The sequence below is a fragment of the Aquarana catesbeiana genome, linkage group LG07, assembly GCF_042186555.1.
Source record: "Aquarana catesbeiana isolate 2022-GZ linkage group LG07, ASM4218655v1, whole genome shotgun sequence".
Classification (NCBI taxonomy): domain Eukaryota; kingdom Metazoa; phylum Chordata; class Amphibia; order Anura; family Ranidae; genus Aquarana; species Aquarana catesbeiana.
Genome location: NC_133330.1, coordinates 232,637,294 through 232,657,226, shown reverse-complemented (window position 1 = coordinate 232,657,226; position 19,933 = coordinate 232,637,294). Strand labels below are relative to the sequence as shown.

General features: G+C 42.2%; 2 protein-coding genes across 4 annotated transcripts in view; one reads left to right on the top strand and one right to left on the bottom strand.

Annotated features, from left to right (window-relative positions):
• Positions 1–10,819, top strand: part of PLPPR5 (phospholipid phosphatase related 5) — a 503,376-nt gene extending 492,557 nt beyond the window's left edge. Inside the window, exon 6 of the mRNA XM_073593102.1 lies at positions 6,085–10,819. Coding sequence (XP_073449203.1) covers positions 6,085–6,117 — 33 coding nt within the window. The 3' untranslated portion in view covers positions 6,118–10,819. The remainder of the gene's footprint in view (positions 1–6,084) is intronic.
• The window catches only part of LOC141103471 (uncharacterized), a 277,006-nt gene continuing 263,600 nt past the window's right edge, over positions 6,528–19,933 (bottom strand). For 2 of the 3 annotated variants that reach the window (XM_073593098.1, XM_073593101.1), the window contains 2 exons: positions 10,798–10,842; positions 6,528–6,802 (listed from right to left, as the gene is read on the bottom strand). In XM_073593098.1, coding sequence (XP_073449199.1) covers positions 6,718–6,802; positions 10,798–10,842 — 130 coding nt within the window. In that variant the 3' untranslated portion in view covers positions 6,528–6,717. The remainder of the gene's footprint in view (positions 6,803–10,797; positions 10,843–19,933) is intronic. The other variant, XM_073593099.1, reaches the window with a different exon arrangement.

Below are 19,933 nucleotides of genomic sequence, written 5' to 3'. Positions count from 1 at the left end.
CCCCATTAGTACAGACCCCCCAGAACAAACCACCCCCTCTATTAGTACAGGCCCCCAGAACAAACCATCCCCCTACATTAGTACAGACACCCAGAACAAACCAACCCCCCTCCATTAGTACAGACCCCCCTGATCAAACCACCCCCCCTCCATTAGTACAGACCTCCGGACAAACCACCCCCCTCCATTAGTACAGACCCCCCTGGACAAACCACCCCCCTACATTAGTACAGACCCCCCAGGACAAACCTTCCCCTACATTAGTACAGACCCCCCAGGACAAACCACCCCCCTACATTTGTACAGACCCCCCCAGAACAAATCACCCCCTCCATTAGTACAGACCCCCCAGAACAAACCACCCCCCTCCATTAGTACAGACCCCCAGAACAAACCACCCCCCTCCATTAGTACAGACCCCCAGGACAAACCATCCCCCTCCATTACTACATAATCCCCAGGACAAACCACCCCCCTCCATTAGTACAGACTCCCCCAGGACAAACCACCCCCCTCCATTAGTACAGACCCCCCAGGACAAATCACACCCTCCATTAGTATAGACCCCCCAGGACAAACCATCCCCTCCATTAGTTTAGAACCCCCTAGGACAAACCAACCCCCCTACATTAGTATAGTCCCCCCCCACTAGTTTATACCCCCCAGGACAAACCACCCCCCTCCATTAGTTTAGACCCCCCGACAAACCACCCCCCTCCATTAGGCTAATTAAAAACACCTGGGTGGCAGCTGGAGAGGAGAGGACAGTGTGCAGCTGTGCCGCTCAGGTGGAAAACAGCGTGTCAGGCTTGGGCAGCAGGCAGGAGTTACACACAGGAGGAGGAGAACTGGAACACGTTGGGCACGGACCACCCCCCCCAGTGACGTCACTGCGCGGCTGGTCTCTCTGCACACAGAGACAGCCACTCCGATCTATGGGTGTTTTGCTCTCCTTCTCTGACAGGAGGAGGGAGGGGGGATGGGCTTCGTCAGGAAACACAGCGGCGGCAGTGACTGGCGGAGAGAGCTGCCTACAGACAAGGAGAGGCAGAGGAGGAGGGAGAGGAGCACTCTGGCGCTTCAGCGCCCCCACCTCTGTGGTGCCCGGGTGCACTGCAACCCTTGCACCCGCCCAGGATCAGCCCTGAGTGGAGTATTTTGTAGGTACATGGACCATGGACTATTTACAGTGTATGTAATATGCTCAACAGGTTCAGGCTCTATTTACCATGCTCAGTTAAGCCATGGCCAATATTCAGCATGGATTAGCCACACTCATTTTTAGCAAATCATCTGTCAGTGCCAAGGATCCAAACTCCTGTGTTCAGGAAGCAGCAGGGCAGGGACTCAGAAGCTAGTGGAGATCAAAAAAGTAGGAATATTTACTATAGTGATTTCCAGCTTCTAGAGAGATCCCATAGGTATGCTATTTGCATAATAACATTCGTCCAAGTTGGACCAATGCATCTATGTAAAAATATCCATACCTGGAATTCTTCTGTATCAGTGCAAGTTTTAGGTTTATTTGTCCTTTAAAAAAAGTAGAACAGTATTATTTTCTAAATCTACAGGGTGTAGAGGTCAAACAGAAGACAAGAACACAAGAACTGGATGACTATTTGTCATTTTAAATCATTTTTTTCTGTATCAACTACTGTACAATTTAATGAACTTGGATAAAACCAGAATCAAAACCAAACATTAATATGTTGTGTCAGCTTTCAACTGACATTTTCATACAAATAGTTTGAATGCTGCACTCTGGAGTCTGTATGTTGTGCAAAGCCAATTAATCATGAAATGAAATACAACATGAAAATCCTATTAATATTTCAGTGGAATTGTCTTAGCTTGCAGGCAGCTTAGCCACTCACCCTTTCTACTACTTTCTTTTATTTTTAATTTTTTTTATCATTGAAAGCAGCAAATAAAATAGTCATTATTCAGACCTCTGGTAGATACATCTGAAAACAAAACAGACATATTGTAATCTGATTTTTGTAACTAAGTTTCTGCCCCGTGACATCTATTTTACATGTTAGCTCTGGGTGTACAATGTATTTCACTAGCCTGTTGATTAATGAGCTTGCTGAGTTATTGCAATGTAATTAACTGACATAATGCAGAATGGGAGATACTGGACTTACTCTACAATGCAGACTTTATAAACGCTCATCACTTCATATTAAAGATCAGCTCTCAGTGAACAATGGAGCATGTTAGCATAATTATTAAAAAGCCAAAAAATACTGGCAATTCTACAAGATAGCATTTCTTTCTTCTAACGTAATCAGAAGAAGTTTTAATAAGGTTGTGATAAGAGGATGAAATGAATAAGGCTCAGTAGACAGTTATTGCTGCCAACCATTGACTTTTGTATTGGAGCTAGGGCCAAAAGAGTTTTTGCCATGCTTCTCCTGTAATTCAGCTCTGTAATCAAATAGATAGACAATAGATCATTAGATTTATTCTTTTAACCACTTGCTTACTGGGCACTTAAACCCCCCTCCTGCCCAGACCCATTTTCAGCTTTCAGCGCTGACGCACTTTGAATGACAGTTGCGCGGTCATACAACACTGTACCCAAATTAAATTTTTTCATTTTTTTCCCACAAATATAGCTTTCTTTTGGTGGTATTTAATCACAGCTGTGGTTTTTATTTTTTGCTAAACAAACAAAAAAAGATGGAAAATTTTGAAGTCCATTACCAGGCTCTTTGGGTCTGGTATGGATTTTAAGGGGAACCCTGCGCCAAAATAAAAAAAAAATGGCGTAGGGGTCCCCCTCAAAATCCATACCAGACCCTTATCCGAGAATGCAACCTGGCAGGCCACAGGAAAAGAGGGGGGACGAGAACATGCCCCCCTCCTGAACCGTACCAGGCCACATACCCTCAACATGGGGAGGGTGCTTTGGGGTAGCCCCCCAAAGTACCTTGTCCCCATGTTAATGGGGACAAGGGCCTCATCCCCACAACCCTTGCCCGGTGGTTGTGGGGGTATGTGGGTGGGGGGCTTATCAGAATCTGGAAGCCCCCTTTAACAAGGGGACCCCCAGATCCCAGCCTCCCCCCCTGTGGGAATTGGTAATGGGGTACGATGTACCCCTACCATTTCACAAAAAAGTGTCAAAATGGTAAAAAAAGACAATAGCTGATTTTTGACAATTCCTTTATTAATAATGTCTTCTTCTTTCCCCCACTTCTTCCTCAGGTCTTCCTTCAGTTTTCTCCTTCTTCCCCCATCTTCTTCTTCCCCCGCTTCTTCCTCTGCTTCTTTCTCCGGTCTTCTCCATCTTATTAATAAAGGAATTGTCAAAAACCGGCTATTGTCTTTTTTTCCATTTTGACACTTTTTTTGTGAAATGGTAGGGGTACATCATACCCATTACCATTTCACACAAACTGGGGGTCCCCTTGTTAAAGGGGGCTTCCATATTCCGATAAGCCCCCCTCCCACATACTTGAGTACTTGAGTGAAGCTCTGCTTTAATCTATAAGAGACCCTTATCCTAGATGAGGGTCTTGTATTGATGTTAAATGGGGGCCACATGCAAAAAAAAAAAAAAAAGAGCCTAAGGTTTCCTCTAAAAATACAGACCCTTATGTTTGACGCCAAAAAAAGTCCCATGGATTTTGTCAAAATGTCTGTGTTTTCAAATACACTGTGGATTTTTGGCGGGTTTGGGTTGAACTTTACATTAGGCTAAACCTCAGTTACCAAGTTATGGAAAGGAAAAACGCTGCAAGCAAAACATTTACAATACTTGATTTTTATGTTTTATGTTTTTCTGTACTTTCACACTGTAGTTTTTTTTTTAAGTTGGTGGCATGGTCCCTTAAATGAATATTACTTAATAAAATAAGATAGGACAAACTGATTTAAAGGGAATGTACAATGTTTTATATAATCCCTTTATTATGTTCGGTATTAAAACATACAATATAATATTTTTGTTCACTTTATAGTCAGGTATACATGAAATACTGCATATAAATATTTTATTTAAACTTCCCAGCCAGCAGGTGGCGTTCAAGGGTTTCTTTCAAGTATTTGTAAAAGGCTGATCTTAACCTCTTTAATGAAAAGGAAAGTTGTTTACACAGCCAAATTAAACATATACAGCTGAATGATTCAGAAGAGAAGCCTTTCACTTAGAGAGAGACAGTTTGAAAGCAAACAGCTTCTGTACCTTTCTCTTAAGAAAACCTAATGTCATGGATGCCTTTTTTCAATTGTTATTTGCCAAACAAAGATATTATATAAATATTAAAGAAGATATAAAATACCAATTTAAAAACATATACATTAACACAAAACTGAGCAGAAACCAAGCTTCCCCGTTAAGTCTCAGAAGCCCCTAAACCTGGAGCACTTGATTTGCAAGTCGGCATCATGTCAGAAGTGGACATACATGTTCAATGCCGCTGTGGATGAAGGGCATGCAAGGCACAAGTTATCATTAGGCACAGTAGATCTGTATCTAGAAACAGCAAGGGCAAAGGGGCAATCTTCCCTATATAATTATTGGTCACTTATATTTTTCTATCATCAGTGGAAAAAAACAGTCATCTCAAATTAATTCCATATCAATGTACACTATATTGTCAAAAGTATTGGGATGCCTGCCTTTACACGCACATGAACTTTATCCCAGTCTTAGTCCGTAGGGTTCAATATTGAGTTGGCCCACCCTTTGCAGTTATAACAGCTTCAACTATTCTGGGAAGGCTGTTCACCAGGTTTAGAAGTGTGTCTCAACCCGATAGAACACCTTTGGAATGAATTAGAGCGGAGACTGCCAGACAGGCCTTCTTGTCCAACATCAGTGCCTGACCTCACAAATGTGCTTCTGGAAGAATGGTCAAACATCCCCATAGATATACTCCTAAACATTGTGGACAGCCTTCCCAGAGTAGTTGAAGCTGTTATAGCTGCAAAAGGTGGGCCAACTCAATATTGAACCCTATGGATGAAGACTGGGATTCCATTAAAGTTCATGTGAGTGTAAAGGCAGGTGTCCCAATACATTTGACCATACAGTGTATTTACCATATACCAATATTTTTACCATATACCAATATTTTTGGATTGGGGTTAGTAAAACAAGAAATTGTTTCGGTATCAGAGTTGATCCTAGCAGAGCTGTGTTGCTTCGGGCCTCAGCAACTGTATGCCAACAGGCCCCTGCCATGTAAATCCAATACTGGAGGCAGAGCTTTCACTTTGAAGCATAAAATCTGAATTTCCTTAGTGAGCATCCCACCTTTGAGGTGCTGAGGTAGCTCTGTACAATAACAAAGTACTTGCAGGTGTTTGCCTTGAATCTGTAAAGCAGTTAAAGACATGTTTACTTTGAATGTTATCAGCTTTCCAAATGGCAGTTTTATTACACATAAAAAACATTCCGTTTTTTTACTAAACTTAGGGGAAAAAAATGAATTTAAAATTAAAGGCAACTATTTTTACTTTGTTTTTGATAGAAAAAAGGTTTTAGTTTTAATTATTTTTTGCTGTTTGGGTCTTCACCGAGGATAGTCTTGAAGACCGCTGCCACCAGTAATGAAAGTGAGGATAAATACAACATTTTGAGTTGCCACCAATAGGGACACTTATTTCAGTGACAACTGTCTGAGAAGGGATTTATCTCTAATTTCATGTTGAGTTTACAGAACTGGAAGTGAAGGTAATTCTGCCCAAAAACTGATAGGGGTTTTAACCATTCTCCACTCTAAAATGTAAAAAGTATTGGTTTTAGATAAGCTTTCAGATGGAATGCAATACTTCTCTCCTTTGTTGAACAGTTTACTGAAATACAAAAGGCTACCACCCACCACAAATCTATTGTTTCAGGATCACTCAGTAAAGAACTGCCAAGAGTACTGCTAATGTAAAAAAATGTAGCAAACTACATCTGCTATTTAGAAATAGAGATTAGCGAATAAAGAAAAATCCTTTCCACCGAAAGGTTGAGGACACGTATTTTTCATAGTAGCAAAAACATCATTAGGATCAAAATAAGCATTTTTTTAAACCTCTGGTCAGGAAATGGATTCTGATTGCTGTTTGGTTTTGTTTCTTTAGAACCACATCACCGCCTTTGCAGAAGTCACATGATGTTGAAACAGATGCCTTTTCTCTGCACTGGACCTCCTCCCTCTTCACAGTCCACTCATCTCAGCCGAGACATATTTGACAAGAGCGGGAAGTACAAGCTACAGTATCTGGTCTATTTAATGATTTTTACAGTACCAACAATTTTGTCCGCATCTGAAGGTTGTTTTGTATTTACAACTTGTTTTTTTCCTTACTTTTTTCAGAAAACCATTGACGGTGTGTTAGAAATGTGCACTAGTCAGTATGTCAAATTTCCAAGATTCCCGATCCTTAAAGCTCTTTAACCACCCATGTACATACAGTTCCTTACTTTAGGTCACATGTTTTGCTCTGGACTTTCTAACACTCACTTTAAGAAAAAAAAAGTTTGTTTAAGCTAATACAGCATGACCTATCTCTCATTTTAATTAAATTGTACAGAAGACAAAAAATAAGAAACTTATTTATGTTTTGTGCTAAATACTGTTTGCACATGGTATTTTGCTATATATTTCACTATATGATTTATACTTTATGTTATATCAAGACTGGTGCTTATGTTTTGAAGGGAAAATGCAAATTTTTACTGTAATAATTAATGTATCATAATTAAAAATTTATTTATTTGGACTCTTGTCTGATGTGTATCAAAGAGAAATTGTGCTGGTTTTTGTTCATCTCTTCTTTGGCATTTGCTTCTGTAAATCTGTAGGGGGAAAAAGAAGAAAAAACATAAAAGTAACATAAAATTTATAACAATTCTAAAACAAAGCATTATACATAAACTCTTAGAACCTTTTCTATTGAAAAGTGTGCAGATGAAAACTGGCTTATGGAGTTACAATTGGCGGTTTGTGCTTTACATGTATCCAAAAACATTTTTTAAGTGTATCCAAACCCAAGTATAAAAATGTAATATATTGCAGCTTACCAGTCCACTAGATGTGGGGGCTGCATATATATATCTTTCTATAGGCTTTTTCTGTTTATTTTTACTAGTTGATCCTGCCAGCAACGCACTTCCTGTCCTGAGGTGACAACACTCACTGTACTTTACCTATAAAGGAGAAGTGTTGTCATAATAAACATAAAATGTGTATTAGGTCTACAGAACACCTCCTCCTATCTTTATCTCCATAACATAGGGGGAAGTGTTCTGTAGTTCACAGAGATAACCTGTGCAGGGCTGACAAGACTCCATTGGGATTTCAGTACATCAGAAGCAGCATTGTCAGTGCGTTACAAGAAATGACTAGCTAACTGGATTTCTGGCAGGATCAACTAGTATTTTTAGCACTTATCGAACAGATACATCAAACCCTTTTAATAGTACAGTAGTCAATGGCACATGAGAAACAGTAAAAAGGTAGGATAGTAGGCGCCAACAGGTATATAAACCTCATATAAGACATAAGTAATTATCAACCTAAAAAGTCCATAAAAGCAGGGAAGTCCATATGTTTAAAATAGGTGAATGCATTAGGGCAGCTTGTCAGAAGAGCAGAAGCGGACTCTCTATAGCACACAAGGAGAAAGCATAAGAGAAGCACCTGTAAATGCAGATGCCAAATTGCAACTCACAAGGAAGAGTAAGGGTAAGGCTCATCAATGTGAAGTGACCTGGGAGGGACCTCCAGTAAGATCGCCAGCCGAGGGTCCACCAGGGTCCGCTGTAAAGCTGTGGAGGAAGCCAGCTGGGCCCTTCCAAGATGGCTCTGGAACCATGTGCAATCTTACTGGATGTCCCAGATCACTTCACATTGATGAGCCATACCTTTACTCTTGCTTGTGAGTTCCCACTTGCATTTTTAAATTATATTAAACATGTTTTTACAGTCTGCATTTAGAGGCACTTCTCCTATGCTTTCTCCTTATGGCACATAAAAGAAGTTAATTATTAGAGTTTATATATACTATAACGCCCAACTCAACTAGTTTGTTTTTTCTTTTAGTTTTGGATAGACATGGGCATAGTAAATACTGTTCTCAGGTCTTTATTGACTCTATTACATGACTCTATTAGGGAGATGTCATCTCGCTTCTTGTCCCTTTGACTGTATGTGACAGCAAATCAATAAAATAAGGGAGACATTGTCACAGGAAGGTACAGACACAGAAGACTTAACAAAATCCAAAAATAGCTCTTCCATTTATACAGTGTTGGACAAACAGCTTCAAAAACTCCACTATCCCATAAATAGCAGCTACATCTTGAGCTTTTATACAGTTCTTTTTAAAGCACAGTGTATACCCATGCTTGAAAAAAGCTGTATCAACTTTATTAATATTAATATTATTTATTAAGTTCAAAATGTTGTTGCCATTTCATTCTTTAGGCTAGTTTTAAGCCATTTGCTTAACAATGTAGAAATAAAAGAACTATCTTTGTAGAGCGTTTTAAAGTCTCTGGTGCAAGTTGACTTTTTTCTGAGATTTGGACTTGGGCCCAGTGGATGCCAAAGGGCTGGTAACCATTGTACACATAATTTTTTGATTGCTTGGTGTGCGTTACACATACTTATATTTAATTATATTTCCAGGGAGACACATAAAAGAAATAGTAACCTTACAGAGGTTCTAACCATTGCATGACTTTAGCTTCAAATGGAAAGTTTTCCAACAGCTCAGTCCACTCAGCACAACATATTTAAAGTAGAAGTTCACCCTAACACTAACATCTCTAACTCTACAGGCACCCATGATCTAAGACTAACCTATTTAGCCCTGTAAAGAAGAAATCGCTATACTTACCTTTATAAAGCCGCTCCGGTCCGGTCTCCAGCGGTGGATGCTCTGCAGAAGAGAAAACAGCTGGGAAATTAATGGAAAATGACGTCACCCATAGAGTTACTATGGGGCTTCCGTTGTCGGCTGCCTCCGCCTCCACAGAGAAGCCACCACTGACAACTCAGCGTGGGACCGGACCAGCTTAAAAAAAATGTATGTATAACGATTTCTTCTTTACGGGGCTGGATAGGTTAGTCTTAGATCATAGATGCCTGTAGATTTACAGATTTTATTGTTAGGGTGAACTTCTACTTTAGGCTTTTTTTCCTCACCTTTATTAATCCAGACATCAAAGTAACACAGTATTCTAGGCACAGAGTGACTGCCAAGCATAACAGTGAACACCAACATCCTTCAGCCTCCACACAAATTTGTCTATTCCATCGAAGGCTATGTTCACACTAGCCTGCACAGTAATACTCACCATTTTAATGTGTAGGCTAGCTTAAAACAGAGATGATCAATCTCAGCCTCTCTGCATAACTAGCTCCTTCACCCGTCAGATTGAACCTGTTGTCTGCTCACTTACAGACTGTACTTGCCTAGATCAGACACACCAGTCTGTTGCAATGGGGTCTACCTTTGTCCCTTTACAATCTCCAACTCTCACGTGTCAGTCTGTCAGTCTGGCTCATTGGGCTGTCTGTGTAGGCCAGACAGGCCTGGACACATGCTCTCCATGTTTCAGGCTTCAAGTTGCTCTCGCAAAAACTGATTAGACATTACTATTCTGTGAGCAACACCTACCTGTCTCCAATCAGTTTTACACCATTTCAGGGACTCTTCACTGCTAAAACAGGCATCTATATCTTTACACAGTGACAGAGCATCTATCTTTTACACCGTTCCCTTTTCTACTTAAAAATGTTTACAATAAAGAAATGTTCTCGCATTTCCTGTTTTCACAAAGAGGAACAAAACATGGCAGGTTTTTCTATACATTCCCCACTGTCCACTTCTAAAATAAAAAAAAAAAATATTTGGGTGGAGTTGTGCTTTAAAGGGCACTGGCAAGCTGATGGAAAATAATTATGCTCATAAGTACTTATAGTAAAGGAAAGCTACCGTCATTTAATCTAGCTATAACTTCAAAACTACTACTAAAATTAAGGGCATGTTCACACTATTTGCAGTGACCTTCAAAACTACTACTAAAATTAAGGGCGCGTTAATATTATTTGCAGTGACCTGAGTTTGTCCACACTGGACAATGCAAGTCATTGCTAGGGCACGTAGAAAACAATTGTTTTCTATGTGCCCAGTTCATATTGCAATGTAGACAACAGTGCTACTACAATCTGTAAAGTAGGGAACATGATCTAACACTGAACCCAAAGTTGGGGGTTCAGATGGCTGTTCCAAAATGGACCAGAAAGATTCACCAGCAGTGAAAATTTGGTAAATGTCCCATTAGTGAAAACGTATTTTTAATTTTTAATGTATTATTGTTCGATAAAGTAGGATCTCAACGCCTTGTGATGTAGCCCTAACAGGAGCACAGCAGTCTTAAAAGTTTTTGAGGAAAGTCCATAGAGTTTCCTGCTGCCTTAAAGGGAATGTATGTTCTTTATAAATCTTTTTTTTATATTTAGATATATATAGCTCTGGGTTACTTTACACTTTCTTTTACCTAGCATTACCACTTTGATATATTTAGTGTGTGCTGTGAATAGACCACAATTGCAGAAGCTCAAATTACACACACACCTAAATGAGATGGTGGAAATCTTGCAACTGCTTCCAAACACATTAACACATGAATCCTAGGCACTGTGCTACAGGAGCTCGTGTCTCCAAGCATCTTGCTGACTTCATGAGAACTTTCACTGGAAACAAGGAATTTATTGTCTTATAGTGTCTATTAAAATTGTATGCCTGAGTAAACAAAAAAAAAAACACATATGCAGTACATACCTGCAATACACGCCCATTGTCCCATGTGTTGTCTCTTTTAAAAAACTGCAAGTACATAAAATTATCTGTCAATTTGTTGGAAATCTAAATTTTCTTTTCTGAAATCCTAAGCAGTGTTATCAGCTCTGCTGGAGTCTTCCCATTAGGGATTACGGATTCCCCTATTGGGTTGGATTTTGTAGTCCAGAGTAGACAAATAGGGCAGGACTAATAACACTGCTTGAAATTTCAGTGCCGCGTTAGAAGAACTGTCAGCTCAAAACAGGAAGTTAGAAGCACACTGGATTTCTGATAGGATCAATGAGTATTATTCTGTGGTTGCAGACAAACATGAAGAAATGTGCATGTATTGCAGAAATGTTCTGAATATGTTTTTGTTTTTTTACACAGATATACACTTAATGTAAAAGCATAAATAGTATCAATATTTTCACTAGAAATGCTTTGTACTTCATGTATGGAAAGCATCACATATCACACAATTCTATTTTACAATATGAACATACTGTACACACAGATTTTAAGGGCAGTACTGTAAAGTTTTCCCTTTTACAGCAAAAAACAGGCAAAAACATGTTTTTCTTGTGTAGCTAAATAGGCTAAAGATATTTTATCTGATGTGACACCTCTAGTACATTTTAGATTTGTGCCAAATCTTTTGAATGAGAAAATAACTGAAATATATGTATATTACAACAAGTATTTTTGTTATAAAAAAATAAAAGAAAGAATGCAGCTAAATTTTTAGTATGTCATTGCCTGCATTTTTTTCGATTGTATTAAGAAAAAATACCTTCAAATCAGATGACTAGTTTAAGATATATAATTGCGTTTTGTTCTCAGGAGTGTTTTTTTTTTTTAAATAAGTCAGTTCTAAGAAGATACTTGCTTCAACCTCTGTCAACAGATCTGAATCACAATCTGCACCAAACATATGGATTATTCAATTTAGTATGTACTACATACATTTGCAATATTTTTTGATATCACTAAAATGTATAAGACATATGGACACAACAGCTGTTTTTCTGTGAAAGCACAATTATTTCCTGTGTATGTTCAATAAGAATATGTAGGATTCGTACAATATATTTAAATTTACCTAAGTAAAAAAGGAAAAAGTTTTAAGCAACCTCATTATGGTTCATTGCATATATTTGACTTTAGGGATCATTTATAATGTTCACAGGAAAAGCAATGACACTTATTAGTTCCAGATGACAGAATCCTGGAAATTGCCATACAGAGTAAAAGTACTCCTCATGTAGGATGTTTTAGAGGGTTTTTATGAAAGTACTATTTTTAGCTGCTGTTTTCATCTATTAATTGAGGTGAATAGGAGATTTCAACAACATAATAAAAGCATACAGTCAGGTCCATAAATATTGGGACATTGATACAATTCTAATCTTTTTGGCTCTATACACCACCAGAATGGATCTGAAATGAAATGAACAAAATGTGCTTTAACTGCAGACTTTCAGCTTTAATTTGAGGGTATTTACATCCAAATCAGGTGAATGGTGTAGGAATTACAACAGTTTGTATATGTGCCTCACACTTTTTAAGGGACCAAAAGTAATGGGACAATTGGCTGCTCAGCTGTTCCATGGCCAGGTGTGTGTTATTCCCTCATTATCCCATCTACAAGGAGCAGATAAAAGGTCCAGAGTTCATTTCAAATTAAAGCTGAAAGTCTGCAGTTAAAGCACATCTTGTTCGTTTCATTTCATATCCATTGTGGTGGTGTATATAGTCAAAAAGATTAGAATTGTGTCAATGTCCCAATATTTATGGACCTGACTGTATATTTAATTGATGTACACCAGAGTTTCTCAACCCTTTATTGTGAAGTAGCCTGCAGGTCTAAAAAAAATGTCCCAAGTACCCCAGTTTCGAGAAAGTAATTTCTGTTGTTTGGGTGTCATGGTTTCTGTGTGTGTGTAATGTCAGTATGTGTTTGTGATGGTTTTTGTTTGTGTGCAAAATCATCATCAAATGCAGCCTCACCCGTGCTCATAAATGCAGCCTCAACAGTGCTCATCAATGCAGCCTCACCAGTGCCCATCAATGCAGCTATACCAATGACCATCAATGCAGCCTCACCAGTGCCCATCAATACAGCCTCACCAGTGTGCATAAATACAGCCCCACCTGTGCCCATAAATTCAGCCTTACCTGTGCCCATCAAGGCAGCCTCATCTGTGCCCATCAAGGCAGCCTCATCTGTGCCCATCAATGCAGCCTCACCTGTACCCATCAATGCAGCCTCACCAGTGCAGCCTCACCAGTGCCCATCAGTGCAGCCTCACCAGTGCCCATCAATGGAGCCACAACAGTGCCCATCAATGCAGCCTGATTAGTGTGCATCAATGCAGCCTCACGAGTGCCCATAAATGCAGCCTCACCAGAGTTCATCAATGGAGCCTCACCAGTGCCCATCAATACAGCCTCACTAGTGTGCATAAATACAGCTTCACCTGTGCCCATAAATTCAGCCTCACCAGTGCCCATCAATGCAGCCTCACCAGTGCCCATCAATGCAGCCTCGTCGGTGTCCATCAATGCAGCCTTGTCAGTGTCCATCAATGCAGCCTCATCAGTATCCATCAATGCAGCCTCTCCAGTGCCCATCAATGCAGCCTAATCAGTGTAGATCAATGCAGCCTTGTCAGTGTCCATCAATGCAGCCTCACCAGTGCAGCCTCATCAGTGCCCATCAATGCAGCCTGATCAGTGCCCATGAATGCAGCCTCATCAGTGCCCATAAATTCAGCATCACCAGTGCCCATAAATGCAGCCTGATCACCAGTGCCCATAAATGTAGCCTGATCACTGGGGCAGGGCAAATGGGGTGTATGGGGGGAGATGGGGGAATTGCTCTGCATCCAAGACTCTGGTTCCTGGGAGTTGTAGCTTCTTCTGCGCTTGAACTCCCAGAATGCAACAGCGGCTTGTGTAGCAGTAAGATTGGTATCCTGCGAAAGTAGGCATTCTTTGCTGCGACTGCACATGCGCCGGCTTGAGGCAAAGCAGGCCGAGCGCAGAGCTGCTGCAGCCGAAGACAACTGAGGTGAATTAACCCCTTACACGTTGAGTGATCAGCTGGATTATAGAGACACAGGCTGGATCTGGATGACAGCGGGACACGGCAAGACACAGGCTGGTTGGGAGGAGGGGACAGCAGCATGTTGTATCAGCAATACACAGCCTGTGTCCCCCTGTGTCCCCCATCATCCAGCCTGTGTTCCCCAGTGTCCCCCATCATCCAGCCTGTGTCCCCCTGTGTCCCCCATCATCCAACCTATGTCCCCCTGTTTCACCCCTCATCCAGCCTGTGTCACCCCCTCATCCAGCCTGTTTCCCCCTGTGTCACCCCTCATCCAGCCTGTGTCCCCCTGTGTCACCCCTCATCCAGCCTGTGTCCCCCTGTGTCACCCCTCATCCAGCCTGTGACCCCCTGAGCCCCCTCATCCAGCCTGCGTCCCCCTGGGTCACACCTCATCCAGCCTGTGTCCCCCTGTAACACCCCTCATCCAGCCTGTGTCCCCCTGCCCCCCCATCCAGCCTGTGTCCCCCTGGGTCACCCCTCATCCAGCCCCATGTTCCCCCTCATCCAGCTTGTGTTCCCCCTCATCCAGCCTGTGTTCCCCCCTCATCCAGCCTGTTTTCCCCCTTCATCCAGCCTGTGACCCCCCTCATCCAGCCTGTGTCCCCCCTCATCCAGCCTGTGTCCCCCCTCATCCAGCCTGTATCTCCCCTCATCTAGTCTGTGTTCCCCTGTGTCACCCCTCATCCAGCCTGTGTTCCCCCTCATCCAGCCTGTGTTCCATCCTCATCCAGCCTGTTTCCCCCCTTCATCCAGGCTGTGTTCCCCCCTCATCCAGCCTGTGTTCCCCCCTCATCCAGCCTGTGTTCCCCCTCATCCAGCCTGTTTTCCACCCTCATCCAGCCTGTTTCCCCCCCTTCATCCAGCCTGTGTTCCCCCCTCATCCAGCCTGTGTTCCCCCACATCCAGCCTGTGTCCCTATGTCACCCCTCATCCAGCCTGTGTTCCTCCTCATCCAGCCTGTTTCTGCCCTTCATCCAGCCTGTTTCCCCCCCTCATCCAGCCTGTGTTCCCCCTCATCCAGCCTGTGTCCCCCTGTGTCACCCTTCATCCAGCCTGTGTTCCCCCTTACCCAACCTGTGTTCCCCCCCTTATCTAGCCTGTGTCCCCCCCCCATCCAGCCTGTGTTCCCCCCTCATCCAGCCTGTGTCTCACTTAGGGATGAGCCGAACACCCCCCCGGTTCAGTTCGCACCAGAACTTGCGAACAGACCAAAACTTTACACGAACGTTAAAACCCTATTGAAGTCTATGGGACTCGAACATTCAAAATCAAAAGTGCTAATTTTAAAGGCTAATTTGCATGGTATTGTCCTAAAAAGGGTTTGGGGACCCGGGTCCTGCCCCAGGGCACATGTATCAATGCAAAAAAAAAGTTTTAAAAACTGCAGTTTTTTCGGGAGCAGTGATTTTAATAATGCTTAAAATCAAACAATAAAAGTGTAATATTCCTTTAAATTTCGTACCTGGGGGGTGTCTATAGTATGCCTGTAAAGGGCGCATGTTTCCCGTGTTTAGAACAGTCTGACAGCAAAATGACATTTCAAAGGAAAAAAAGTCATTTAAAACTACTTGCGGCTATTAATGAATTGCCGGTCCGACAATACACATAAAAGTTAATTGATAAAAACTGCATGGGATTTCCTCACAGGGGAACCCTGAACCAGAATAAAAAAAAACTAACGTGGGAGTCCCCCTAAATTCCATACCAGGCCCTTCAGGTCTGGTATGGATATTAAGGGGAACCCCTCGCCAAAATTTTTTAAAAAAATGACGTAGGGGTCCCCCTCAAAATTCATACCAGACCTGAAGGGTCTGGTATGGATTTTAAGGGGAACCCCGCACCAAAAAAAAAAAAAAAATTGGCGTGCGGTCCCCCCAAAAATCCATACCAGACCCTTATCCGAGCCCGCAACCTGGCAGGCCGCAGGAAAAGATGGGGGGACGAGAGAGTGCCCCCCCTCCTGAACCGTACCAGGCCACATGCCCTCAACATTGGGAGGGTGCTTTGGGGTAGCCCACCAAAGCACCTTGTCCCCATGTTAATGAGGACAAGGGCCTCATTCCCACAACCCTTGCCCAGTGGTTGTGGGGGTCTGCGGGTGGGGGGCTTATCGGAATCTGGAAGCCCCCTTTAACAAGAGGACCCCCAGATCCCGGGCCCCCCCCTGTGTGAAATGGTAAGGGGGTACAAAAGTACCCCTACCATTTCACAAAAAAACTGTCAAAAATGTAAAAAATGACAAGAGATGGTTTTTGACATTTCCTTTATTTAAAGTCTTCTTTTTTCCATCTTCTATCTTCTTTCTTCTCTCTTCCTTCGGTTTCTTCCTCCATCTTCTTGTTCCTCCGATCCTCTGCTTCTTTCTCCGGTGTTCTCGTCCGGCATCTCCCTCCATGGCATCTTCTTCTCTTCATCTTCTTCTCTTCATCTTCTTTTCGGGCCGCTCCACATCCATGATTGGATAGGAGGCTCCTGCTGTGTGATGCTTCTCTCTTCATCTTTTTCTCTTCATCTTTTTCTCTTCATCTTCTTCTCTTCATCTTCTTTTCGGGCCGCTCCGCATCCAGGATGGGATGGAGGGAGGCTCCCGCTGTGTGACGCTTCTCATCTTCTGACGGTTCTTAAATAATGGGGGGGCGGAGCCACCTGGTGACCCTGCCACCCTCTGACGCACAGGGACTTGACGGGGACTTTCCTGTGGCATTCCCCGTGACGTCAGAGGGGGCGGGGTCACCCGCCCCTCTGACGTCACGGGGAATGCCACAGGGAAGTCCCCATCAAGTCCCTGTGCGTCAGAGGGGGGCGGGGTCACCGGGTGGCCCCGCCCTCCGCTATTTAAGAACAGTCAGAAGACGAGAAGCGTCACACAGCGGGAGTCTCCCTCCATGCCATCATGGATGCGGAGTGGCCCGAAAAGATGAAGACAAGAAGATGAAGAGAAGAAGATAAAGAGAAAAAGATGAAGAGAAAAAGATGAAGAGAGAAGCGTCACACAGCGGGAGCCTCCCATCCAATCATGGATGCGGAGCAGCCCGAAAAGAAGATGAAGATAAGAAGATGAAGATAAGAAGATGAAGAGAAGAAGATGCCGCGGAGGAAGATGCCGGACCAGAACACCGGAGAAAGAAGCAGAGGATCGGAGGAAGAAGAAGATGGAGGAAAAAACCGAAGGAAGATAGAAGAAAGAAGAAAGAGGATAGAAGATGGAAAAAAGAAGACCTTAAATAAAGGAATTGTCAAAAACCGTCTCTTGTCATTTTTAACATTTTTTACACTTTTTTTGTGAAATGGTAGGTACCCCCTTACCATTTCACACGGGGGGGCGGGATCTGGGGGTCCCCTTGTTAAAGGGGGCTTCCAGATTCCGATAAGCCCCCCGCCCGCAGACCCCCACAAATTTAAAGGAATATTACACTTTTATTTCACTTTAAGCATTATTAAAATCACTGCTCCCGAAAAAACGGCCGTTTTTAAAACTTTTTTTTGCATTGATACATGTCCCCTGGGGCAGGACCCAGGTCCCCAAACACTTTTTATGACAATACCATGCATATAAGCCTTTAAAATTAGCACTTTTAATTTCTCCCATAGACTTTTAAAGGGTGTTCCGCGGCTTTCGAATTTGCCGCGAACACCCCAAATTGTTCACTGTTCGGGGAACTGGTGAACAGCCGATGTTCAAGTCGAACATGAGTTCGACTCGAAACTCGAAGCTCATCCCTAGTCTCACTGATACAGCTTGATGCTGTCCCCTCTTCCCAACCAGCCTATGTCTTGCCGTGTCCCGCTGTCATCCAGATCCAGCCTGTGTCTCTATAATCCACCCGATCACTCGGCATGCAAGGGGTTAATTCACTTCAGTTGTCTTTGGCTGCAGCAGCTCTGCGATTGGCTTGCTTTGCCTCAAACCTACTTTCACAAGATACTGCTTCACTGGCCGCCACGGCCGTGCTCCTGGCCCGACTTCCTAGACCTAGAGAAGGTAAAAAAATGACAGCGGGCAGCGGCCGCCGGCCTTTTTCAATATGTGTAGCAGCGGCACAGGCAGCGTTCTCCCTGCCCTTTGTGCATGTACCCCCAGGGGTACGCATACCACGGGTTGAGAAACCCTGATGTACACTGCGTTAAGCACTGCATAAATTGCTGGCACTATATAAATACCAATAATATTCATAATTGCAATATTTTAAATCTTGCTAATTTGTATTTTGTCATATTATGGTCATATTAGCACAAGTTTTGTTTATGTTTCTACTCCACTTATCATACATAAAAAACTTTTGGAAACATAATTGGAATCTTTATGTGATGGGTTAGGGGTGCCTGAAACATTGCATAGCAATGCAAGCTTTACTGAAGGACCTTAACTTGAATGGGTTTCTTAAGGAATTAGGCAGCCTAAAGCCTCGTACACGCAATCAGATTTTTCGCAGACAAAACTTTGGATTTTTGTCCGAAGGCATGTGCCTGGATTTTGTCATGCATACAAACGGCAAGTAATTGTTGGCCAACAAACACAAATGTAGTGACGTACTACGTGTTTTTTCAGCTCTTTAGCGCCACCCTTTGGGATCCTACTGCTAATTTTGTGTTAGTAGAAGTTTGGTGAATGTTGATTTGCGCTTTTCATTACGTGCTTTTCATTAAGCACTTTTCATTTTGCGCTTTTCATTTTGCGCTTTTCATTTCGTGCTTTTCAGTTTGTTTCTAAACAAACTGTTTTGTTGTTTCGTCAACCAGACATGTTGCGGAACCGGAAGGAGATATTGTGTTATTTATTATTGGCCTTGGAGTTATTGCTTTGATCCAAGTCCTGTCCAGGAACAGGAGGAGGAGTTCTTGTACCAAAAATTGGTTGCTTTATTATTCGTGACCAATTATGTCATATGCCTTTGCTGCGGGAGTTCCAGGAGAATAATCCAGATGTTTTTCGGAATTATCTCCGGATGACGGACCCCTGCTTTCACCAACTCTTGGCATTGTTGACCCCCTATATTAAGAAGCAGGACACATGCATGAGTCTTTTATTTTAATTTTGGTTGAATAGAAATGGTTTGATTTGTTATATTTTCTATATTTTTGGATGCATAGAAAGCACTTTTTGGCGAAGTTCTATTGGCAGATAGCATTTCTAATTTTATTTGTTTTCTTTTTTTAATGCACAATAAAAAAATTGTGGAGAATAATACTTGACTATGTGTTTTACTTCAAATGACAGTTTGGGAGTAGGCAGTTACATTTAAAAAAAATACAGTGTAAAATTGACAAGGGACACCAACAAAGTTGTATCTTTGTTCTTAAAAACTACAGGATAATGGTGTTGTGGTAACTTGCCCCCAAAAAAAGCATAATAATTTTATTCTTGATATCACTAGAAAAAAAAGCCTTTGAAAATTTGTTTGCAATAACTCCATCAGTATCACCAGCAAAGCAGCTTAATTATTATCCCATTAAAGAAGAAGAGAATATGCGCTGCATTTCGAGATTTCATAATTTGCCAGGTCACGAATGTTAATTCTCCATTACGAATGCTAGTTTACAAGATCGACCGCTTCTGGCTTGTCCTTGCTTCCAAGCATGCGTGTTTGTACTTTGGAATTTTGTCCAACTGACTTGTGTACACACGCTTGGAAAATCCGACAACAGACATTTACCCGCGGAAAAAAAAACCTGCCATCCAACATTTGTCTGCGGAAAATCTGATAACAATTGTCCGATGGAGCATACAAACGATTGAATTTTCTGCCAACAGCCTGTCATCACACATTTCCTGTCGGAAAATCCGAACGTGTGTACGAGGCTCAAGACCAGAGGATCAATCCACCAACCAACCTTGGGTTCAATACACAGACGCAATCGATACCAATGTCCAGCCACCCCACGTACCCAAGATTGTTACTGCTTCCTAAAAGCATCACAATGGAGTTTTGGTCAAGCACAAAAAATATATTTCTATAACAATTTTCCTGTATAGTTTCATATGTACAAGCTGATATTGGTAATACTAAAAAACATCAGCAAAAG